General features: G+C 35.3%; 1 protein-coding gene and 1 long non-coding RNA gene across 2 annotated transcripts in view; one reads left to right on the plus strand and one right to left on the minus strand.

The window, feature by feature from the left end:
* The window catches only part of LOC18440970 (eukaryotic translation initiation factor-like protein), a 28,694-nt gene extending 12,706 nt beyond the window's left edge, over positions 1-15,988 (plus strand). Inside the window, exons 4-6 of the mRNA XM_006851100.4 lie at positions 13,974-14,010; positions 14,129-14,196; positions 15,036-15,988. Coding sequence (XP_006851163.1) covers positions 13,974-14,010; positions 14,129-14,196; positions 15,036-15,582 — 652 coding nt within the window. The 3' untranslated portion in view covers positions 15,583-15,988. The remainder of the gene's footprint in view (positions 1-13,973; positions 14,011-14,128; positions 14,197-15,035) is intronic.
* A 597-nt stretch (positions 15,989-16,585) lies between these two features.
* Positions 16,586-18,205, minus strand: LOC18440971 (uncharacterized). The gene is made up of 2 exons (XR_016050620.1): positions 17,621-18,205; positions 16,586-16,962 (listed from the first exon to the last, which is right to left on the minus strand). It is a non-coding gene; the product is annotated as an uncharacterized LOC18440971 (long non-coding RNA).
* Positions 18,206-26,763: the final 8,558 nt, after the last annotated feature.

Here is a 26,763-nt window from a genome sequence, read left to right on the forward strand (position 1 = left end):
TTTGAAAATTTTGAATGTTGGATTTTATAATTTATACTTTCCTTTTGCTTAATGTGTTATTCACGAATTGTCCAAATCTCAATTACGTTGGACCTTACCTAAATATGCATTTTTTTATTGTGTATGGACTGCGGTGTATGGACTATGGACTAATGGTATGATGTGTATGGACTATGGTGTATGGACTATGGACTGTTGGTATGAAGTGTATGGACCAAGGTTTGAAAAAACGGCGATTCGGATCGGAATAGCTCGATTCGAATCAGGTATCGGCCATACTATTCTGGATCCCTCAGTATATCGGGATCCAGGCGATCCTCTCTACCAAACCCAGTTTTGGGCAATCCAAATCGGCGATTTACTGTAGAAAATCGCCGATTTCACTATTTAGGGCAATGAGTCACAAGTTTTCAAGCATTCTGATCCAAATTTGGGGCTTTTTTATCCATCTTCAGGACCTTTTTTCAGATAATTATTGCTCTAAAATGATTGCAAATTGCTTATATAACCATTATGCTATCAATTTTGAAAAACAACATCAGAATTGGCGATCAAAATCAAGGGTTTTTGAAGCTTTTGTAGACATCCCCCATTCTATCAAATTCATCTTCTATTTGTCATCAAATGTCCTGAAATTTGGTTTTATTTGGGATAATTAAAACCCGCACAGTATTCTATTGCTAATTTGTTCGATTAAACTAGTATTCCTCATCGATTTTGCTTCCAAATCCAAGAAATCGAAATGTTCCTGAACTTTTAACAGTTATTGATTCATGTGGTGTGTGATTAAATTTTTATTTTCATTTTTTCTAATTTTATGTCACTATTTTTCATTTTTTAGAGAAAAACGGTTTCTCTTAAGATAATTTTAAAATGTCACAGCATCAAAATTTATGAGGGGTTTTCCTGTTTTTTTGTTATAATTTGGTAGTGTTTTTAATAGTTTTTGTTACGTGTTTGATGCAATATTATAATATTACATTATATTATACATTAAGAAGCAAATCTTGTATTTTATTTATTAATTTATTTTTATTTAAATCACATAATGTATTTTTTTTTGTTATAGTTGTACATAAGATTTTTTAAAATTAGATGATATAAGACAGTTTAAATTTATTCTTATTTTTATAGTAAAATAGTTATAAAATATGAACACTAATAATTTCAATTTTCGTTTATAGTATTATAGTTGGTTGTGTTGTTATTGATGAGTAGAAAGAATTAGCAAATGTTTGATGTAGTACTAATTTCACTTTATAAGGGGTATTAATTTTTCTATTCTTATAATATGGAAGTGTTTTTTAGTGTTTTTTTTAATTATGTTTAATGCAATATTATAATATAATTAATTAGTTTATAGACATACAGAAAGGGAAACATCTCAATAGTCATGTAGTTCTGCAAAATAACGAAAGTACATAATATAACAACCCCAAACTTTTTTAGAATCTAAAAAAAACACTATTTTAGAGATTTTTAGTGATTTTTTGTATTGTTTTTGGGCCAAACCCCACCAATCTGTCAATCTGACATGGTTTTTGGGGTGGCTGATCTGGGTCATCGGTCCGTTTTTTTAAACCTTGTATGGACTATGGAATAATGGTATGAAGCAGTGGTTTAAAAATCGGCGAGTCGCAACGAACTCGCCCGAGTCGGCACGAGAATCGGTAACCCCGTGCCGATTACATCGTAAAATCTGAAACCGCCCGGTTCTAGATCAGAACCGTCGGTTCTGAACCATAAACCGCCTATAGACGTCGCAAACCGGGGAGAACCGGTCCACATGACATCACTTTTTACCGGTTCTCTCCTGTTCTCAGACACACATGGCAAGCCTCAAAACTTAGTCACACGTAGCAGGCTTTCAACCCCACAGCATCGCAGCCCCGCGTTTTCACGCGTGCATGTAACAAAGCACAACAAAACTATTCATATCACACACTTTTATACTCATTCTTAGATGTGGGATAATTCCCACAAGGTGCATTAAATTAAAATAGACATTGAATAACTATTATTAATATGTAAAGCTATTACACTAGCCACAACGTGGCTTTATGGTTATTGCTTCTTCTTTGTTGAAGGACACCTCAGGTTTGAACCCCAGCTCGGGCGCGCTACATTATTTTATTTTTGTATACATTATTTTATTTTTGTTGTAAAATAAATAAAAAATAAGCAGAAAATATTGTTGTTAAGAAAAAATTATTCCATTTGAAATGCTATCTTTCTATTATCAATCTTTTTTACTAAATTTATTCTAGAATCTAAAAAATTAAAATTTTGAAAAATTGAATTGTTATTTCGAAAATAATGTTGTTAAAAAAAAAAAATATTCCCTTTGAAATTCTATCTTTCTAATTAGCAATCTTTTTTACTAAATTTAATCTAGAATCTAAAAAATTAAAATTTTGAAAAATTGAAGTGTTATTTTGAAAATTGATACGCATTCAAATAATTTCTATATTGATAACCAAATTTTTATTTTATTTATTAACTTTTGCATTATAAATCATGTAATGTACTATTTTTCTTACAGTTGTCAATAATACATTTTAAATTAGATGATATTATAAAATATTTTGGATTTGTTATTGTTTGTATAATAAAATAACTATAAAATGTTAACCTACAATTTTAATTTCAGTATATAATGTTATGGTTAGGTTGTAATAATTTTGGATTATAATTAGGTTGTAATAATTTGGGTTTTTTTGGGGAATTAGGGTTTTCAGCCAATTCGAGATTTTAGTGGTCATTTTTTCATCGATTTAGTCTACTCTTTATTGTAGTCTATGTATGATTGATATACTTTATCACTGATAATTTTATGATTTTTCTTGTATGATGTAAATTTAATGGTTAACATAAGTTTATACAGGGAAAGAACGTTTCAATATTTACAAATTGATGAAAAAAATGAAAGTTAACAATGTAGTACCCTCGTTTCTTATTGGATTCCTAAAAGACAACATTTATAATGAATTTTAATAATTTTTTTGGATTTTTTTAAAGCTTAATCCAACCGAGTTAGACGATTCCCGATCCGGATCGTTAATTCACCGATCCGGATAGGTTTTTGGAGTGCACGATCTGGGGCACCGATCCGTTTTTTAAACTATTGGTATGAAGTGTATGAACTATGGACAATGGATGGACTATATGTTATACATTCTTCATGTGTTATATAAGATAGCTGTGAGACCAGCTTTGCTCTATGGGGTGGAATATTGGGCGGTCAAAAAACAATATACCTATAGAATGAGTGTAGTAGAGATGAAGATGTTGAGATGGATGAATGACAAGAAAAAAATGCATAGAATTCGAAATGAATACATTCAGAAAAACTTGTTGTGGCACCAATAGGCGGTAAGATGAGAGAGTAGACTTAGGTGGGTTGGCCATGTGTGGTGCAGACCCAGTATAACATTTGTTAGGGGTACGAGTTAGTTCAAGTGGAAGGCTAAAAAAGGGCAAGGGGTTGGCCCAATAGGATATAGTTGGAAGTAGCGAGAAAATATATGGGGACTTATAGCCTTGTTGACGGTATGACTCTTAATAGAGCAGAATGGTGGACCAAGATTCGTATAGTCAACCCCAATTAGTTGGGAAAAGACTTTGATGATGATAGTAAATATGTTATGTTCCTCAGCACACATTTTTTAGTTTTACATAGAATCTGGACCTAAAACAATTGGATCAGACACCTCTTGCCCTTCTAATTCCACCTAGGCTGCCCTAAAGCCCGGTTGGCAGTAGCTACCTAGGGGATGGGCGGTGCGTTGCCTGGTGATTTTTAGAACACTCCCAATTTTTGATGTGGGGTATTTTAGAAATAATTTTAAAAGAAGGGAAGCTGTAAAAATGAGGATTCATGGCCAAAACACTTTCCAATCTTTGCGAAAATGATAGAAAACACAAAAAGACATCTTACAAATAAATTTCTTATTTTTTGGATTTTATAAATTTAATTTTTTTTTTTAAGATCCCTTAGTCGGACCACCTAACTCGGTGATACTCGGATAGTTGGACTACTTGGGAGGGTCCGAGTTGGCTAGCCCAAGTTTTTCCACATTCATCCACCCATCACCAAACCCATATATCAAACCTTCACCAATCATGCCGATGACTATTTTCCATGAAAATCTCTTCTTAATCCATATTCTTCCATCAATGCGCTGACTCTAGTTTAACTTTTTTTTTTTGGATAATAACTTAGTTCAACAATTAAACTCAACTACCTATCACTCGTCCAATCTGAACTCTTCCAACCCCTTTCCTCTACCATAAACTCTACACTTTCCATTCCAGTCCCAACGAATGCTATTAGGACCAGTTCAAATATCAAATGGTGGAGGCACTGGTTTTGCAAGGGTCGAATTATATTGGTTCTCCAGTCTGACTGATGAAAATTAAAAAACAAGATTCATATACATCAAAAAATAATGGAGGAAAATAGAAAACTAGGAGAAATCTAGAAAATATTTTTAGAAGAATTGTTGGGAACAATTTGAAATTATAATTCCTAAATGCACAATATTAGAAGCCAATGTTAAATTGTTACAGAAATGAATACTTATACATAAATAATAGAATAAATAAAATCTGTCATATGTAAATCTCCATTGTCATCTTCATCTCGTATCCTTCTTCCTAATCATCGTAGCATTGTCCCTTCCATTGCAACCGTCTTAAGTCATCCACCACATGTGAGAAAGTATTACTGAGTTACTATTTACTAACAATCCATAAGAGCGTAGGAGCCTTGATTCCTGAAACATCTGAATTTCCAAATTCAAGTGCTTCAACGTAAAACTTATATAGTAACGTTACCTACTTGTGGTGGTTCCATCTCCATCCAATCATCTAATTACTCTTACATGCGTTTGAGAACTGGGTGCTCTTGCTTGACGTATGTTCTTCAATAATATTAATCTTCTCTAGGTCAATTGGGTTTAAGCACGTGGATCTTTTAGTGGTCCTATAATTTCATATTATTTCATTAGCTTAGAACCTTAAGAACTACAAAATTGTTCTGCACACAGTTATAGTTTTTCCATTTATGTATAAGTGTTAACTTTTGCACAATAGAACAAATATATCCAAGTCATATGTAAATCCATTTTCATCTCATATTTCATCTCCTTCTTCTTCCTCATCATTTCCACGTTCCTCATCATCATCATCATCATTGGTATCTCCTCGATTGAAATCCTAAGTCATCACCATGTATGAGAAAGATTTTGCATTACTAAATTACTATTTATATCAAACCCTAGGAGCCTATGAGTCTTGATTCTTGAAATATTCAAATTTCCAAATCAGGTGCATAGATCTAGAACTTAAAAATTTCCACCTTATGGTGGTTCCGTCTCCATCCAATCATTTAATTACTTTTCAATGCCTTTGAGAAATGGTTCTCTTGCTCAATGACTCCTTCTTCAACAATGTCAATCTTGTTGATTGGGTCTGAGCATGTGACTCTTTGAATGGTCCTTCATTTCATATTATTTCACTAGCTTAGAACCTTGAGAACTATAAAACATTATACTATATGCAATTAAACCATAACGGAAAAATAGTATATGTGCCAATTACTATGTTTTGTTGTTAGCTTTTGAATTTCTTTTCACCTTTGGTTCAACCTCAAGTTGTATTGCACAAAAACCAAGTTGTTTAGCCACTAATTCTCCAACCTAGACATTCCTAATTCCTCTCACCATCATTGCATTGCAAGTTTGATTGAGGATATGAAATATGAGATTTGAAGGTTAGGAGCAGTTCTATTAAATTTTTCGCACAATTCAGCTTGAGATTGAATGGCAGAGAAAACTGGAGAACAATACGAGAGATTTTAATTTGTATTTGTCATCATCATCATGTGATCCATAGTGCAACTCTTTTTTTTGATAAAGTTAACAATTGCATTACTGAGAAAGGGAAGTACAAAGTATTGTAACTCCGGGTGAACCCACCCACTAGATGGGACCCCCGGTAAAAGAAAAAACGAAAACCCCTGTACAGTAAAAGGATTTCCCCCCTAAAAATGATATACAAAAAGATGCAAGGAAAGGGCTTATAAAAATGCCCTCCTTCTGGTGTACAATGACGAGAAGAGCTAAAAAGGGCCCAAGAAAAAAAAATGCGGTTCACTGGTCCAAAGCAAAAAAGAAAGTGGAACCAGTGTGGGTTGCCTCGCCTTGTCTTCTAGCACCTTCCTTCGCCAGCCGGTCCGCGAAGTCGTTGGACATTCGCCAAGTATGCTACCATGAGACGTCCATAGCCCTGCAAAGTTGTTGAACTTCGTCAAACACTTGGATGAAGTACCATGGGGGATCACAAGTCTTACTGGCCCAAGAGATGACATTCTTGGAGTCACTCTCCACTATTAAACTAGAGCCCCCAGGAGGGGTTGAAATTTTTGAGGGCTATGAGGAGGTCAGCAACATGAAAACCTGTTCCTCCATTTCGCTTTAGCAAGGGCCGTTCCATGTCAAGCTATAAGTCATCATATCTCTTCTCACTACTTCTATCCATGTTCTTTTGGGAATTCCGTGCGTCCTTTTAGAGCCTTCCACTGAATCTAAATCATCATTCCTAACAGGTGCTATTCTAGGTCAACATTGCACATGGCGAGACGACCTAAGTCTATTTTCCCTCCTCTTATTGCCTATTGGAGTTACCTTAACTTCCCTAATATGTATTCATTTTGAGTTCTATTCTTTTTTGTCTTGTCACTCATTTATCTCAACTCCTTGTCTCAGCTACACATTCTATGGATATGTTATTTTTTGACCGCGCAAAATTCTGTCCCATAATGCATGGCTGGTCCTACCGCTGCCTATAGAACATCCCCTTCAATTTCATTGGTATGCGACAATTACGTTAGACTCTAGAAGCACATCTCCACTTAGCTTTAATTCTCTCGCGGCATCTTCAATCTATCCATTCTCATGGATTATCGACCTAAGATATCGAAAATTATCTCTTTTAGGTACTACTTGGCTATTAATCTGAACTAATACCTCATTTATACTATTGTTGGTACTATTTCATATATTTTGTATTAGTCCGGCTAATTTTGTAACTTCAAAGTTTAGAGTATCCCTCCAAAGTTTTAACTTTGTGTTGACGTTGTCTCTAGTCTCATCAATTAAACCTATGTCATTCGCAGACAACATTCACCACGGTAGTTCATCTTGTAGATGCCTAGTTAACCCGTCTTTAATCAATGCAAAGAGATATGGACTTAACGCTGGCCCTTGATGTTGGCCTGCTATCATTGAAAACTCACTTGTCTCTCCACTAGTTATCTGCACACTACTTAACACACCTTTGTACATATCCCTCACCATGTTAATATATCTTCTAGAGACTTCTTTCTTTTCCATCACCCATCAAATTAACTCTCTTGGTACCATATCATATGCTTTCTCTAATCAATGAAGACCTTTTCTCTTCTACCTAAACTTCTCAATCAATTGCTTAAATAGGAAAATAGCCTCAATGTTAACCTCCCTGGCACACAATCGAAATGATTTTCTAATACACTCGTTTCATATCGTAGTTGTTGCGCAATCACTCTCTTGCAGCTTCATAGTGTGGCTCATAAATTTGATCCCTCGATAGTTTGTGCGACTGTGTATGTCTCATTTGCTCGTGTAAATAACTATCACAATGGTTTTTCTCTATTTGCGTAGCATTTTCTTTTTTCTCAAGACCTTGTTGAACAACTTGATCAATCAAAATATACCAATTTCTCCCATGCACTTTCAAACCTCTATTGGTCTACCATCTAGTCCTAAAGCATTGTATTTTTTTCCATCTTTTTTCAAAGCTTCTTTCACTTTAGATATCCTAATCATAAAAAATGTATCTATGACCTCCAACTTTATTTATGCTAAAGTTTCCTCCTAGTTTTGTGCTGCTGAAGTGATCGTCATTTAATAATATTTGAAAATAAATTCCCCACCTTTCATTGACCTCGTCATCTTTCACCAAAATCCCCAATCCTCATTCTTAATGTATTTAACATGATCTAGATCCCTGCACTTTCTCTCTCCTTTTTGCTAGTTTGAAGGCATCTTTTATTGTTCCCGATTTATTGTATAGATAAAAGCATATACCTTAAGCTTAGCCTTGCAATTTCTCAGCGTTCTACTGGGCATTTTTATTTTTTTTCCATTTTTTGACCATTTCTATTCCATTGCCAAGCTTTGTAACATATGGTCGTTTTTCGTTAAAAGCGTTTTCAATTCATCACCCCACCATTAAGTTTCCTTATTTGAACGTCTTTTTCTTCTAGATTCTCCTAAAACTCCTTTCACTACATTCTTAATACAATCAACTATCTCATTCCACATAACATTAATTTTGTCATTAAAATTCTATTTTCCTTTTTTCATCAATTTATTCTTGAATAATTCTATTTTCTCCCTTTTTAAATTCCACTCCTAGGTCTTGGACACCTATTAATTTCACTTGTCTTCCATCTCTTTATGCAAACATCCATAACCTTACAGTCTTTGCATGTTGGTCGTTTTGCCTTCTTATCTTGAAAAATGTCTTATCTGAAATTTATACGATCCACTTCTGTTATTTATTAAATGTTCATGTCACTTTTTAAAGCTGGTATTTGCTATTGCTAGGTTAGAAGCCATAGCAAAATAAAAAATAACATCACCTGTCTCATTTATTTCCCGAAGTCCATATCATTCATGTACCATTTCATATCCTCTACTGTCTTTTTCTACATAACCATTTAAGTTCCCTCTTAAAAATGTCCTCGCCATTTGGTATTCCCTGGACTAGTCCATTCATGTCCTCCTATGATTGTCTTTTAATTCTATCCTCTAGTCCTAGTTGGCGCATAAGCACTAATTACCTTAATTACCTCTTCTAGCACAAATTTAAAGGAACCCTAGCACCTAATCTCGTACATTTACTACATTAACTTTTAAATCTTTTTTACTATTATGTTTATGCCATTTCTACTATTATCCTTTCCTATATACCAAAGTTTATATCCATCAATTTCCTTAGTGTTTTCCCCTTTCTACTTAGTTTCCTATAAGCAAGTTATGTTAACTCCTCTTCATCTCATTGTATCCATTAACTCCATAATTTTACCGATTAGACTTCCTACATTCCATGTTGCTTGGTGAATCCTATTCGAAGTAGCCCCTTTATTCTGGGGCTAGCTTCTTGTAATCCTAAATTCTAGTTTATGAAAAGGATAAAAATAAATTGGATTACAGGGGAGGATGTCAGACTTTCATGCAAAATCGCTATAGCCCTTCTCATACAAGCTCATCTCCTTCCGACTTGAGCCATTAAGTAGTTGTGTGTATAGGGTGACACAATTGCCTATGCCATCTTTTATGTTATAGATAATCCCCCAAAATGGCCTATGCTTAGTTTTTTTATACTTGAAACTCACAATATTCTCCTTGGTCGTATTCATTGCCTCATAATAACCCATGAGAGGTCTATCCTCTATTGCTCTAATTACATTGGCAATTATCATTCATTATTGGTCAGTCAAAATCAAGTGTATCATGGCCTTGCGTTTACTCTTGGAAAAAGTTTATATAGAGTCAAGGCTCTAAACAATCAAATTAGAGCCCGCCTCAAAAATTTAACTAGAAGAGGTTGCTTGGATTCCCAAATATCCACAAATTGATTATCTCGACATCAAGATGCATGGACATGAGAGAAAAATGGATTTCAAGTTTTAGAAGTAGTGCATCTTGTAACGAATTTTTGGACTGTCAATTTTCAAGATTTTGAAGTTTGCATAGATCTGCTTGATGTAGACTATTTTCGAAGCTTTAAATTTTGGGAAAATATCTCCATAGACCCCATTTTCAACTTTCATTTTTCCATTGACCTAAGGTTGCAAAACCTATCTTACTACATAGAAATTCACTTTATTATATCTCCTAACCCCCTAGACATATTTTATTCATTTTTTACTAATTTTTTTTGCCCAAAAAAATTTAAAAAAGACATTGTTTCTAAACCCCTCTCGCTTTCTAAACCCCTTTCTCTCTTGACATGATTCCCTTTCTCTGTCCTTGAGTGCAGGCATAGTTATTAAATCGATCAATAGAAAATAAATCCCAAAATAAAACCAATAAACCAATATGGACACGAAAGTTCCCAGCGACTCATCAGAGAACATTCCACTCATATCCCTGAAATTACAGAGAAAACCCACCTGCGATTTTCTCTCTTGTTATATTGAGCTAGGTTCTTTTGATCCTATTATGAGGCAAAACCAGTGAAAACAATTAATTGGGTTAATTGGCTTCTCTCTCTGGTAGTTGAAGAAGCCAGTAAATCAGATTACACGGAATGGGAAATCTCTCTCTCTCTCTCTCTCTCTCTCTCGAATAGGGTTAATGGTTTCTCAATCCCAATAGAGGTGAGTGGATTTCTCAAAGTTTTGGCTTTTGGATTTCTCTCTCTAGAATTTAAAGGAGAAGCCATAAGATGACGTGTAACTGGATGAGAAACTGGTTTAAGACGAAGCCATTGATTGACTTCATCAATAGAAAAGGGCAAATTTTTCACCAAGGCCGCGACACCTTCACTGTGTGGAAACAGAGTTCTTAGGTTTCTCTCTCTAGAATTTAACGGAGAAACCATGACAACACATGAAAATCGATGAGAAAGTGCTTTTCTAGGAGGCCATCATTTCTCTCCATCAATAAAAAAGGGTAACTTACTTCACCATTGACTATGCCATCCCTTCATCAGAGGCATCTCCATCTAGGAGGCGATCGTTTTTCTAAAGCAGTTCCAGCCATCGCCGGCCCATTTTCCAGCAGCCTCAGGAACCCCACCCCTCTTTCTTCGACTTAGAATGGGAGGAAGGCTTTGGTCGGAATGCTCATTTTTCCAGCAATTCCCAGCGAAATTCTAGCCATTTAGGGGAAAAAACCGGGGAAGTGGGCGGAAATTCCGGTGAGATTTATGATGTGACGAGGAGGTTGGTTTTTTTGTTTCCTCTCATTGATGTAAAGCCAAAATATGGCTTTGTGAGCAATGAAGAGCTTGAGGGTTGGAACGTTATGCAAGCTATAGAGAAGTTGCAGAGAGAGGCGGAGAGAGAGATGAGGGATCGTGATAAAGGTGGAGATGCCTCTGGTACTGCAATGGTGGATAAGATGGCGACGATGACGTAGAGCTTCATCATGAAGCTTGACGGCACGAGGTGGCCCATTTTCTCTACAATCTCCCGGCTTCCACCATTGTTGAGCTGGAAAGAAATGGGTTGCACAAAGAGAGAGGAAGAACAGTCTAGAGAGAGAAACACGTGAGGAGAGAGGAGAGAGGGGGTTAGAAGAAGATGTCTTTTTTAATTTGTTTGGGTTAAAAGTTGGAATAAAAATAGATAAAGTTATTTGGGGGGTGAAAAAGATAGGTTTTGAAACTTTGGGTTTAGGAAAAAATGAAAGTTGAAAATGGGGTCTATGGAGATATTTTCTCTTAAATTTTTTAATTAAAGATGAAAGTATATTTTAAGGTTGTCACAAAGATTTTCCTGACACTATTTGAAGGTATGCTTTACTTTGATTGTTTAGAGCTTTGGCTCTATAAAAACTACACCCTTTACTCTTACTGGTCCATACAAAATCTGACCGCACATTTGCGGTGACCACGACTCTCAAGCCATCCTTTTGTTGCAAAGGACTTTGCGATGTGAGGAAGTTTGTATTGTAATTGCTGGCATCACTGTCTCGCTTCCATTCTTGCGCTTCCTCATTAGATTCAGGACAAATGAGTTGTAGACTAATTTGCAATATTTTCGCCTAATTGACCCTTAGTGAAGTATCCATCATCTTCCTAATATCTTCAAGCATTAAATCTATACAATGAGCTGCACATGAATGGGGTAACAATCTATCCAAACATTGGTGGGGTAACAATCTTGCTGCATCTGTCCCCAAGGGAGTAATCGGCTGCATTGCTGTTGATAAACTGAACACAATCTATCATAAACCTCTTTAAACAACTGAATTAGAGAAAAAAAAAGGGGTTATTGCCTCCCCTGTCTTTAAAATAACAAAGGCATCATAGACTTCAAGAAAATTGTACCCTTTTGACAATCGACCAAAAAGTTCATCAACTGTGCACCTCTCTTACCAATCTACTCCTCAGCCATCATGGAACATCCATGACTAGTCCATATCTCCCTGTATGTCTCAGTGTAGCCCTTGGTCTCTTTTACATTCTTCATCATTAGCCATCTACTACCATCTTGGAAGCTAGAGCTGTTGTATCCTAAGCCTATGGATGTCACTGCATCCAACATAGGATGGAAGTGGGTAATTGAAGGCCAGTGTTTTAAACTGTGGCCGCATCAGGCATTATGCGCTGGGCAGCGCATCACAAATGCTCGCATATGCGCTCTGGAGAGATCGCCCACATATGTGCCACATCTCTCTGCATATGCGCTTGCATCCCACATAAGGCGCATAATCCTGCCCATGTGGTCTGCCAATTTTACTAAAATGAACCCCTCGGCAGAGGTATTTAGGACTTTTTGACCCCAAAACTGGGGGGGAAGGGTTTGGGGGTTGATTTGAGGAAGTTTATGCGAACTTCTGGAAACAAGACTTGAGAAATGATGATGATTGTATTGACTTTTCTTGAGCTTGACTTTTGAACTCTTTAATCTTCATATATTTTTAGTTTGTAGTATTTTGTAACTTTAAAGTTTGTGGTTGCAAATTTGTGCGTATGGTTGTTAATTGTTTAATATTTTATGAAGCTAGTTTCAAGTTTGTAGTTTCTCTCAGGGGATAGTGGATACAGAATCTCGGACAGCTAATATTTTGGAGTTAATGAATAAAATAAATACCTACTATCATATATGTCACCTCCATATCTTTTCTAGGTATAACCTATTTTCTAATTTTTTAGAACTTTTTAATATTTATCGACCGCATCGTGACGATGCACCCGCATCTAGATTGCATCAAGCCGTGTTGCGCTCCCCCCCCAACGCATACGGCCGCATCACGCATTTTAAAACACTTTTGAAGGCACTAAATGGTATGGCTGAGTGATACATCCACTACCTGCAAACATGTGTGCGCTTTCCACTGCCTTCTCCCAAGTCTGCATACTTTTAGTTGTCAGCTGGGTACCTAGTGTGTGTCTTGGTGGGACATAATTGCTTACCTCTCCCTTCCTCTTAGACCTACTGGTACTACTTGTAGGATATTCTTTCCTCATCCTCGTAGTTTGTTACACCAAAACAACCACCGAGCTGCCAATTACGCAACCAAACCACCCATCTCCAATTCCAACTTCTTAGACACTCACTACCACCAACTAAACCCTGAAAGGCCAATCCAACAATCCTCCAACAAAGAAATTACCACTCACAATATGACAACCCTACATTAAAAAATAGACACAAATTCTTTGCAAAGTTTTAATTTTGTATTAAAATTAAAAAGCCCTATCTTTTATAGAAACCCATACAATAACCCCTAAAAGATTGACTATTCATTCATAAAAAAATAGTAACTACACAAAAATGGATCCGTGGAACAATTTCCATAGTTCAACAAGTTTCATAGATAACTGAGCATTTGAATAGTTGAACAAAAAAAATAAATTATGTCACTATCAATCTAATGTAGAACTAGAATACTCAAAAGCCGAGCTTCATACATTGACCATAGGAGATGAAACTCCTTTTGTTTGTTTCCTGTTGCTTTCAATATCCTAGAGCAGTGCACTGGCATTAAGAAACTTGTATGTATAGTGGAAAGTTTGAAGATTTTGATTTAATTGATTTAGCAATTCATCTGATCATAATCATTGCAGGATCACTAGGTTTAGAAATGCCCTATTTTTTGTTTTGTAGTGAGTGAAGTTTGTATGTTTCCTATAGAACCAATTTTGACTTACGGAAGTTACTCGTTTTCTTATCATTTGTTGTTCATGTACAGGAAATCATTATTCGGTGGTGCACGCCCACGAGAACTGGTAAGCCAGGATATCTAGCTTGTCTTCCTTATGGATGAAAGATCGTCAGTTCTGATTCAATTTTGAATTGGTCTTCCATGTTGAGCCTTTCATTGATATTATGATGCTCAAATTACAGGTCTTAAAGGAGCGTGGTGTTGATGATGTTGTGCTCCATTACCATGATTCAGTCGAACCATCCAGCAGGTAATTTCCTTGCATCTCTTGCCTGTTGAATGGTTCCTATTTCCAAACTTAAAAATCAATTGCCGAATATATGGACATCGGAACTTATCTAATTGTTTGCTGGTTAAACCTATTACTTGCAAAAAAAACTAAAATAGGATACCTTGACATAGTCTTGTTCAATGGGTTGTTACAGTAGAATAGAAAACCTTGGTTCTCCATAGAAGCTCCTACTCCCTCAAGATATACATATAATTACATGGCATGCAAGTATTGAGAGTGTGTTCCTATTTTGTGTACCCTTTGAAATATTTCTTGCTCACTATGCTTTAATCATTTTTCAATATTATCAATAAATTTGGGAATTTGGTTCTGAACTTTTGATTAAATGATGTTGTGGGACCTTTTGCTGAGGTAATTAATGCATAAAAATTATTTGGGCGTTTCTCTAAAGTTAAATCGCTTTTATTGTGGATTGGATAGCTCCAGTTCTATCTGTGACAATTCGTTTCACACAAACATGCTTGGCAAAGAAACTTTATTTCACTGAGAATATCTGTGCTTGGCCGATTGTTGGAATCTCCTCTGTACCCAGGATGCTAACCCACCTTTTTCAATCATCAGAAAAGGGGGGAGAAAAGCAAAAGAAACAACTAATGTAACCATGTTAATCATAAACGAAAAAGACAAAAATTCCTAATGCGACACATCTTCTAATGATGTATTTCTCATCTCATTTGCGTATGCCAATTTCTTGGAACCGTTGAGGAATGTTTTTGCTGCATCTCGACGAGGAATGTTTTTGCTTGTCATAATCCTTGCTGTGGGTCTTTAACACTGTTGTACCTAACTTCTTAAAGGACTACGAACAAAGCAGCAGCAGACCCTCCTCTAAAACTAGACATAAAGGCTGCTGCTGTTGATCTGCCCACAACCCAAGCCTACACTGTCCGCCACCCTGAACAATTTGCCGAAAAGCGGCATGGAAACCGCCCCGACTTCCCATCCAATCGGCATGACCAAGAAGCTGACAAAACTGACAGTCATAGGAGCAACAACTCTCATAGAACTGACAACTGGCGTAATGAGAGGCAGCACCAGCAACAACAATATGAGCGCAGGCAGCAGCAGCAGCAGACTGAGACGCGGCGCAAGCCTGTGGCGGTTGAGCCGAGCACGGTTGAGCGGTCGGGGAGGTTTGGGCATGGGAAGGTGGCATCAGCCCTTGAGCTTGCTCAGGCTTTCTCGAGCTCTACAAACCTCTCAGATGGCCCCACTGCAGCCCACCAGAGGGGCCGGTCCATGAGTGTTGGGCCTGGCCGCGGCCCGGTGGTCCCCTTCTCGAGGCTCACAGACACGCACACATTGTACTCTGGTGGGCCCCAGCACCAAATTAATGGCTACTGAGGAGGGTGTCAAGCTGTTTCGTGGCTGTTGGAGCTGAAGAATATGTCCTCTGCTCAGAATCGTTGTTGATCAGTTTAGTTTAATGTTTTTCATCGTTTCATTGTTGGCCATTGGCTGCTTGTGCCATGAGGAGACGAAATCAAGGGGTACAATCCTAGCGCATGAAAAATTTGTACACCACATGAGGAGAGAGTTCGATAACAAATGATAATGTAACCTACTTGAGTGAAGATAGATGCCGATTCTTGATTTTGAATATGCATTTGGTGAGGTTTTTCCTTGTGGGGTGATTACTGTTGTTTATGAATACACGATCTTCAGAATGGCCTGGCCGCGCCTGGCCTTGTTGGGGCGATATGCACCTGTTTCTAATGAAAGCATATCGTGCTTTAGACCTGATTTAAAATATCTCTGTATTTCCATTTCACGCGTGGTATGCCTATTATTGGTTTTGATTTATTGAGCAATTTCCATTTCTGATTGTCTTTTTGAGTGGAGTTTGCTTAGGAATGTGCCAGCATTGAGGTTGCGATTCTTTCCGGAGAAGAGGGCTGCAAATTTGGAATCGCCAAAACCAATGTTGATTGAACAACTGGGGCCGAGTACTCGGCCCAGGCGCCCTAGTGGCTAAGTGTTGATCAAGCTAAAAAATGTTAAATTTCTTTTGAAGACTACAAAAAATCCAAAACAAAAAGGATCAAAGTAAAATTGAACACATCTAAATGAGGTTAAAAAATATAGTCACAAAATAGATTTTGAAAAATCAATTTTTGATGGGGGGGTATTTCAAAAAATAATCTAAAAAAGGGAAAAATGTAAAAGTAAGTATTTATGGTTAAAATATTTTCCAATCTTTTGTCAAATTGATAGAACACAAAAAAGACATTATAAATAGATTTCTTATTTTTTTGAATTTTTATGATTGGTTTTTTAAAGTCCCTGAGTTGGACAACCCAACTCGAGCTCGAGTCCGAGCGGACTCACTGAAACAATAAAACATACATTGCATAAAAAATTAATATTTTATAGTGAATTACAAACTTCTGAGAGAAGGTTCTCTAAAATCAACAAAATCCAATAACAATATAAGTTTTTCAAGAGATATCTTCTTTCTTCGCATCGCCTGTACAAAGAGGGATGGAGAGAGAGGCCATCGTCTCAGAACATGAGATAACGTTCTCTGAATCAACAAAATCCAATAACAATATAACTTTTTTGAGAATTTCTTCTTTCTTCGCATCTCCTGTACAGGGGTGGAGAGAGATGCCATCGTCTCAGAACATGAAAGCGGCACAGGGGTGGAGGGAGAGAGAGGTCATGTCTCAGAACATGAAAGCCATTGGAGTGAAGGCCGGAAGGCCGATTGGAATTTGAGAATACCTGAAACAAAAAGAAAATGATGAGAGAGAAAGAGTCAGACTTTTCAGTCAAGCAATTAGATCTCTAACGCTAAATATTTTACGTGAAGCTCTGCAACTATTACTAGAGTTCTCTTTGCAATTCTTGCTGAAACCCTAATCTAATACAATTTCCGGTTGAGATGGTAGAAAGTGTTATTACCAAAATGGGTTCGAATCTATACATTTGGGGTATTCTCCCTCAATACAGTATAATACAGTAAAAGGTGGAAATGCCTAAAATCACCATTGTGGAATTGCTTCTCCGTTATGCTCCAGTGAACGGGATACCATTATCTCAGCTTTCTTCCGCAGAAACTATCATTCCATCTCATCGCCCGTCTATAACCGTCTCTGATGAATGCTCAAACTGAACATATCAACTATCAAACTTGAAATGTCTCTCCCCCTTTACTCTAATCTAATGTAACTGAAAATTTTGCTCCAATTGAACATCTATCCCTCTCCTCATAACCGAAAAATTACTTACAATCGACAAGAGAAGCAAAGCTCTCTCCCTCTCCCTCTCTCTTTAACTAACTGAAAAAGTAAAAAAATTGCTCGAATTGAGCAGATAAATGGATATAGTAGTAAAAGGAGAACAAGTAACAACAGGTCATGATCGTGGGCCTGTGCTTTACCTTACACCTTCTTTCGTGGCGTGAACCCTAATCGTATTCCTTCCTTTTACCGTTTTCTTCATCAGAATTTCTCCTTTAGCAGTCGAAATCGACGGCTTCTCTCCTTTCCTGGACAAGACCAGCGCCCCTTCTTCTGCTATAGCATCAAGCGAAGGCTTCCACTGCTTCAACACCGAACAAGAACACCTCGTATATTTCCGGCTCCGTTTCCTTCCATCCAAACGGAACGCGTCGATTTCTGGTGCAATCTCTCTCTTTTCGGGCAACATTTCACCCCTTTCCGAAACTCTCGAAGAGACTGATTGGAGCAGTGAGATCTCAACTACGCCTGGAATCGGCGCTGGAGAATGACTCTCCTCGCCGGTGTTTTCCTCAGATTGTACGGGTTTCCGGCAACAAGGAACGAGTTCGAACAGTCCCATATCTAGCAGGAAAAGGCTGTCGACGAAAATTTTCCGATGGATTGGTTAAGCTTTGTATTCTGTTTTTCATATTTTTATAAGCTCTGAATACGAGGCGTCTAAGCGGAGTGTTGTTAGTGGTCTCTAATAATAATCGTTGGCGGGTCCCGTACGGACTTCAATTCCGAATAAAGTAGATTTGAAAAGTTCGGTGAGGGGTAGTTTTGAAAAATTTTATTTTGAATTAATTTTAGCAAATCAAATTTTAGAGATAACCTTTCAATCAATAGATTAATTTTTTTGAAAAAATTACATAAATATCTATTTTAGTTTATGTTATTACTAAAATACCGAATACTTTCTAGTATTACATATTTATTTTTTGAATTTCATAACAATTTTTTTTTAAAAAAATAAAACTATATATTTTCAATTTTTCAAAAACTAAAATCAAATCAATTTCACATAAACCTAAAATTTTAAATTTTTGATTCTTCAACAACCCAAATTTTTTTCTCTTGTTGGTATATTCTCTCTCTACCTCTCTTTCTCTAGACATTACATGGGTAAAAAGGGCTTTTTTTGGAACAGTCTCTCTCCCCTTCATCGAGCTTTTTTTTTTTTGGGTAAAACTTGACCGAGCTTTTTTTTTGGGTAAATTTCACCCAGCGTCTTGAGAGAATCATGGGTTGGGTCATCAGCACACCGAAGCTTTCCATTTTCTGCAACTTTTTATAGGTTTTTTAGGTCTTCAAAGTCTTCACACTCAAAAGAGCTAGGACTTGCAATTTAAGGAAAAAAAAAATAGTTAGGTTTCTTGTTTCTTTTTTCTCTTTTTGATTGATCTCTCATCTTTTGGGGGGTTTTTGGATGGTAGATTAATTGAAAGGAAACACCTCTCTTTCTCTCTCTCTCCTCTTTCTCGTGACAATTTCAGGCGTTTCAGGGCAAATTCTTTCTCAGTTAGGCAGATTCCTTCGTCCGGATTTTAGTTCCTCATACATTTACCTTGCAACCACTATTTCTTCAGATCGCCGGTTTAGCACTTCAGACTACTTTTCCATCCGAATCTTGACTTCTTTGAACTTGTTGAGCTGCTCTTAAAGAGCTTTTCTTAGATTCTCAGAAATATCTGATTTGACACGATCCTCAACTTCGAGTTTCATCTAACTCTTTCAATAGCTCTTCCATTTGTCAAGGAGTTTACAAAAGGTCAAATTACATGAATGGCGCTCTCACAAGTGGCCCATATTGATTTATAGGTTGACCGGCTATTTTTGCAAATGTGGAGATAGAAAAGATAGGGAAGAGTTTAAAAGGGAAAAGACGGGGAGAAATATTTTTTCGATTATTCAACAATCAAAAATTTAAAATTTTTGGTTTTTTAAAAAACAAAATTGGCCTGATTCGGTTTTTGAAAAATCGAAACTAGGTGGCTTTGTCTTTTTTTAAAAAAATTGTTATGAAATTCAAAAAGCCGACATATCAGTAATAATGAAAAGTATTCGGTATTTTGATAATAACGAAAATTAAAACGGATATTTATATAATTTTACCATTTTTTTAAATTATAACTCCTATGCATTTGAAAAAATAATATCTCGAGATTGAATAGAGACTGTCTAATTTTTAGATAATGAAATCTAAGTGTTAAAAAACTCAAAAGTGGTTTCCAAAATTTCAAATTTAAAAAAATGCTTCCAAAGAAGCCTTTTGACGAGGGAGTAGAAATAAGTCTTTTGACCGAAGGAACATAGTATACATACCCTAGAATATTTCTCTCGAGGGAGTACATCTATAGCAAGATCTTGTGGGAGCAAGCTATAAATGCTAAAACCTCAAAGAAGAGAAATTAAATAGAGAACTTTCCATGTGCGACTTTTTAAGATTGAATAAGAACCCTGCAGTTTGGAGAGCAAGTTCTAGGTGTGTTCAAGAACTTCAATCCGAATTCTTCTTTTGAAAACTAAGATGAATCCCAAAATTTTGAATAAAAAAAGTTCTGCCAAGGTACTATTTTGGCTGAAGGAGTTGTTATACAGTTCGACGGGAGCATATTATATCCGCCCAATAAAACTAATGGCGTGCTTGTTTTGTGGAAGTTGTGTCTACTGTCGCAATCCTTTGTTTGTTATGCAGGAAGTGTATGGGGATTTTGGACGCTGTTGTTCCAAGCAGCATTAAAACAAGAAATTTTTTTTTTTGGACCACCAATTTCATGGTAACCCATGAAATTGAGGGCTTCGAAATTTTCTCAAAGAGGGCCCTTTAGAAACCCCCTCTTTTATGAAACAAACACGCTTTTGATCGGTTACCATTAAAAGGTGCTATAGTTCATGAAATTTGTTTTGAGCAGTCTAATACAGTTCATGAAATTTGTTTAGTATATAAAATGGAAATCAACGGCAATTTTCTCATTATATTTCCTTTACCCCCAAAAGATTTTATGCTCCAATGGGAGCATACTGTCCATTTACTCCCTCAGGTAAAATCCATTCTAGGAGTATTTGCAATGCTTTAAATTTAGGGATGTTACCTCTTCAACTCATGGACTAACTTCAAAAAAAAAACTTTTCAAATAAAAAACTCTATCCTCTTTAAAAATTAAATTAATGATTCTTACATCTTACAATCCAAATTTTCAAGGGTGAGACCCAAGTATTAGAAAACTTAAAATTTAAAATTTCTGTTTTGAAAGAAAAAATTAAATTAATGATTTTTAGGTGGTTTCCAAAATTTTAAATTGAAAAGATCCTCTCACGTAGTTGATCTGCTTGAGACAGCAGGTGTATAGTATTGCTCCCCATGGGAGCATAATACATGGGCTCGTTCGTTTATATATCTTTCCTTTTTGTTTTTTTTTTTGTTTTTAAGGAATGTTCTTTAGAAAAATTTTAACTGTCCTTAGCAAATAAATGAACAGAGTCATGAGTTTTGGTGATTTCAATCGTACGTTTGTAAAATAGAAACTTCAAAATATTGAATTTTGTTTTATAGAAACTTAAAAATATTGAAAATTCTTTATAGAAACTTCAAAGTATTGAAAATGCTTTCTCATGAAACGCAAGAAAGGTTTGGTTAGCAAGTCAACGGCTGTAGCTTTCATTTGTTGGATGGTTGACCGAGCACTAATCCATGATTTCGACATTCTTTACTCCCCCAAGTGCAATCTTATTTTTGGGGCTCTTTTGCTTTAGAGGCCACGCTATCATTAATTTTAATCGAATAATTTTATCTTATCTTGGCGTCCACTACCATAATAATAATCATGGTAATAATTAATGAAAAAGTAGAAATACGGCATGAATTTGGTGACAACATGAATAACATAAATGTGAATAACATAAATAAACGGTTATCTACAAAGACGCCATTTATCTTTGGGTGTAGTTTCTATAAGGTTGCAACCTTAAATAATCCAATTAGGCTGTACCTCCAAATTTTATTATAAACTATAATTTTGGTGTAAAAAATTCTTACATTATTTGAAAATTTATTTTCAAATCTAATGATAAAATTTAAAACTTCAAAAATGATAAAAATCAAGTAGATCTATAAGGATATGAAAATCTTTAAAATGGACGGTCTAGATAATATATTGCAAGACGCACTATTTCTGGGACTTAGAATCTTTTTTTTTTTTTTCATATTCATACATCTCAATGTCAAATGATTAATTAGAGGGTTTTTCAACATTAAAACAACATTCTCCAATGGATTTTTGAGGTGCATTTGTAATTCTACATTTTAAAGTTGCAAACTTATATAAACCTTTCTCTTGATCTTTTGTACATGGACTTCACAGTCATTCTGGTCCCCTAAATTTCAAAATGGGCGGTTATATGAGTGTCATTGAATATACACAAAATTCCAAAAAACAAATTCTTGAACTTCGTGATTCACCCAAAGCCATTCAGTTTAACATATTATTAGGTGTGTCTAGATGAGAAGATTAGACGTCTAAAATTTCATGTGATTTAATTTGTAGAAAAAAATATTAAAATTATATTATAAAATGAGATTGTGGCCGCCAGAGCTGTACAGATTCAATATGGGCTGTTGTGCTTACACTGTTTCATAAGCTGGTGGACTGAATTTAGATTTTTTCATATATATATAGGGATAATCTAAACTTCACAACCCTTCAAATTACAAAGGTTAAAGATAGAGAGAGTTGTAAAGGTTGGATTTATTAATTTTGTAGTCGATATTTTTTAAAAAAGTTACTTTTAATGATATCTTCATCATTAGGTAAGGGCAATTTTGTAAATATTATTATAAGACAAGAGGTATTTTTGTCATCTTCATAAAAGATAAAGTTGAAATTTTTACTAAAAGACAATAGCACTCTACAAATAAAATTCCACGACACTAGCTTCCAAATTGCTATTGTACTTTTGTAAAAATTCTAAATTTTTTCTTGCTTAATAGTTATATTATCTATTAAAATGATTTTTTTTTAAAAAAGTAATCGTCCTTTTTATATATATACGCATCACAACCCCTTCTAACTTTAACCTTTGTATTTTGAGAGGTTGTTAATTCAAGACAAAATTATATATATATATATATATATATATATATATATATATATATAAGGTTACAACTTTAAAATGTAGAACTAAAGATACACATACAAAATCTATCCAAAAAGGTTGTTTTAATGTTAAAAACTCTCTAATTGATTATCTTGACATTGAGATGTATGAATATGAAAAAAAATAAGGATTTTGAGTCCAAGAAATAGTGCATCTTGCAGCACATTATCTAGACCGTCCATTTTCAAGATTTTCATATGTTTATAGATCTAATTGATTTTAACTATTTTTTAAGTTTAAAATTTTATAATTAGATATAAAAATAGATTTTCACATAATCTTAAGAATGTTTTACACCAAACTTACATGGTATGATAAAATTTGGACGTGCACCTTAATTGGATTGTTTAAGGTTGCAACCTTATAGAAACCACACCAATATATATATATATATATATATAATGAGAATATTACTTATGATACAAGGAGGTCACATTCTTCACTGACCGTTAGATTTGAGATCGGGTGGTTGAGAATATGTCATTATTTGAGCATAAAGTCCAAAATAAAAATCTCGAATGTTATGACGTATTTTCATAAATTGGATTTTATCAATAGCCAAAAATGATTGTAACATTCTTATACCACATATACACAAACACACACATAAATATTTTGTGAGTCAACCAACTCACCTATATATGTGCCGCCTTCAAAATCCATCCTAACATGGATTTTGGATACCAAATTTTAGGGTTTCTTGAGCTTAACTATGAGATGAGCATCAAACTCAAATTTTCTTTTTTTGAAAAAATAAAAATTGGTGTTTTCAAAATTCTTTTTTTTTCTCCACCATCTGTTTTGCCTTTTTAGGAGGTACCGTTTTGTAGTGTCCATAGTATTAGAGGGACTTTGAAGATTAAGGGGACGCACAACAACAAGTGAGTCAGCTGACTCACCGTAACCACGTCTTATATGCCTTATATGTGTGTGTGCGCGCAATACATATTTTATATCCTAATCTTTCATCATGTTACTTTTCAATTATTTGAGAAAGTCAATGAGGTATTGCTTATTTGTTCATGTGTAGTGGCCAGAAGGTAGTTAAGACGTGAATTTTCATTTATTCTAACGAGTATTATATGTGCTAGTTGTTTGCACATAGATCGCATGCATATATATAAAATATAAGATAGGGAGAGGCCTACTGTCATGTATTAAGGGATGGTTTTGGGTCTGTCTCATCTAGACCGGACATGACAGGGTCTTAACTGGACTTAGACCCGACCTGGACCCATGTTAGATCTAAGTCGTTGGATCCCTACACAACCTAGCCAATTGGTTGGGTCCGGGTCTAGATTAAAGAAAAAGAGAGTAAGTACTTTTATAGTACATAAATAAATTTAAACACATTCATACATGTTATATATAAATATCGGGCCAAGTTGACCTCGACCCAACCCGACCACTCAATTTGAATACTCTCTAGCATGAACCTCGACCCATACTCGATTCAAGTCAGATCGTGGTCATTTGGAGCCGAACTTGACTCATTTCATCCAATATTTGGATCCAGATTCGACCTGTATCAAGTTTATAGGTTGACACTGTTAGTTTTGGTGCTAGTCAAAATCACCACATATATATTTCATTAAAAAATTGAGGGTATTATGGGAAAATAAAAATGGGCTTCCTTGGTGAACAAGAAAGAAACCCAAGTGATCTCTGTAAAAGAGGGACAAAAGAAGACACAATACTTATCATTTTGAGGGTCATCCCTTTGGGGGTTATGGAAAGGATCTCCATGATGGAGATGAGTCTCCAAGAGAGAGAAACATGGCTTCCAAGAGAGAGGTGGTACTCCCATAGGATTTTGGGTTAGTTAAGTTTCCACTTCTAGAGAGAGAAAGTCTCTTATTTACTCTCAAAGTGCTCTTTCTGATAGTGGTATGGAGGTGGGAAAGATGTTGATCGACGATGTTGCTCGGTCGGGCAAACGGGTTTAGAAGGAAGATTGGTGATGTTTTGTTACTGATGTTTAGAGAAAGGTATTATCTCATGGGTAAGCTTTCTATGCTTCCTTTACAGCATAGAAGTTCTATCCTCCCCCTTATCCAATTGTCCATTCTGAATGGAGGGCTAAGATTGCCCCAATCACAAGGTCACGTCTCTACACTATTTTATTTTTAATTTTTTTTTATAAAATATTTTGACACCAAATTTTGGATGTCCATTCCTCTATAAAACTCGCACTAGTGAAAAATATAAAAAAGATATTTTCAATAAAATAAAATGATCAAAATACCTCTGAAAAATCCAAGGGGTATTTTGGTCATTATATTTTATCAAAAAATTATTTTAATATTTTTTATAGGTGCATCCCAATGAGAAGATAGCACGTACCAAATTTCATATTCATACAATTTGTATAAAAAAAAATTAAAAATTAAATACTTTGAGACATCGGATTTAAGATCAAACAGTGAATGGCTCTCTTGATCAAAATTAGACGGTTGGATGGTAGGGGGAAGATAGAACTTCTATTTATAAGGGAAGCATAAAAACCTTTCCCTTATCTCTTGAATCAAAAATTGTAATATTTATTGAGATAGTGGATTTTTACTTGCTAAGGCTGTGGAAGTAGCCCTGCGAGGTGAACCACGTGTATCGTGTATTGTTGTGGTGTGCCTTTTATGCTTGCTTTAATTCTTGCACTCGATTTATAATTATATTCATTTACTTTGCATTTAGCCAATTATGTACACGATCTTGGGTGGGATCCTGATATTTGAGAATCCTGATTCCGCAAGCGAGGGGTGGACGCTACATACCCGACCCACATACCAACACTACTATTATAGAATACTAAAATTATTCGGATAATTTGGTAATGAGAGAGAGAATGTTGTATACTATCACATGGAAAGTATACAAAGAGACAATTTACTTTTGATACAAGAGGTCACCAACACTTTTGTACGTCACGTATCAAATCGGTTGATTGTATAAGTGTCATTGACTAAACTCAAAGTTGAAAAAAAAAAAATATTGAACTTTACGACACACTCCAAGCCATCTAGTTTGATATCTAATGACTAAGCATAATTGTGACACTTTGTAATAAGATAAAATTATATAAATATTCGTTATGCTTTGCGTTATTACGGATGTACCAAATAGTTTCGTTTTTACATGTATGTCCGTTTTTTCTCTTTTATAACGTAATTTTTTAAAAAGACGATTTTACCCTTTTTTGGATGTTGAACAACTGAATTGGAAGGTTTTTCGGATGTTTAACATTCGAAAATAGGCCGAAAGTTTAACGTTCACATTTCCATTTTCGCGTGTTGAACATCTGAATTGAAGGGTTATGTCGATACATTGTATTCCTTGTGAAAATAGTTTCAGATGTTGGACGTCCGAAAATGATTGCGAAATTTTAGAGACCTTATGAAAATTTAAAGTCATATTTTCGGATGTCTTCGGATGTTTACCATCGGAAACCATTTCCGGATGTTCAACAGTCGAAAAACCGTTCAATTCGGATGTTCAACATCCGAAAATGAGAATGTGAACGTTAAAATTTCGGCCAATTTTCGGATGCTGAATATCCGAAAAACCTCTAATTTGGTTATTCAACATCCTAAAAAGTTAAAGTCGTATTTTTTAAAAATTACATTATAAAAAGTAAAAAACGGATAACAGAAACTAGGTACATCCATAATAATACAAAGTATAACATATATGTATGTAATTTTCCCTTGGTAAATAATCTTATAATATACAATTCCACTATCATATGGCATTATAATTATTGGGATAATTTGTTATGCAACTGTAGGCATAATCTGACTTATTATGAAATGAAACCCGGATTTATCTTACTAAAGATGGATGAGACAAAATTAGAGCCGGCGCACTCACAAAGACAAATAATACATGATATGAATTCGTAAGGCCGACGTAAGGGTACTTCGATATAATCAATACATTTGCCTTAGTCCATTTGGCTATGCATGCAATATCTTCACTTGTATCAATAAAATAGCAGTCCCAAATTAGTGTTAAGGCCCAGGCTTTAATACAACCCCACCTTATAACCCCACTGGAAAACATAATTCCAGTTTCATAAACCTCTTGGATTGTTCAATTTTTTTTTCATATATAATTATAACATTTGAAACTTCGAAGATATTGTAGATCT

This window comes from Amborella trichopoda, chromosome 2 (genome assembly GCF_054954075.1).
Source record: "Amborella trichopoda isolate Santa Cruz 75 chromosome 2, AtrichopodaSantaCruz75HAP2 v2.0, whole genome shotgun sequence".
Taxonomy (NCBI): domain Eukaryota; kingdom Viridiplantae; phylum Streptophyta; class Magnoliopsida; order Amborellales; family Amborellaceae; genus Amborella; species Amborella trichopoda.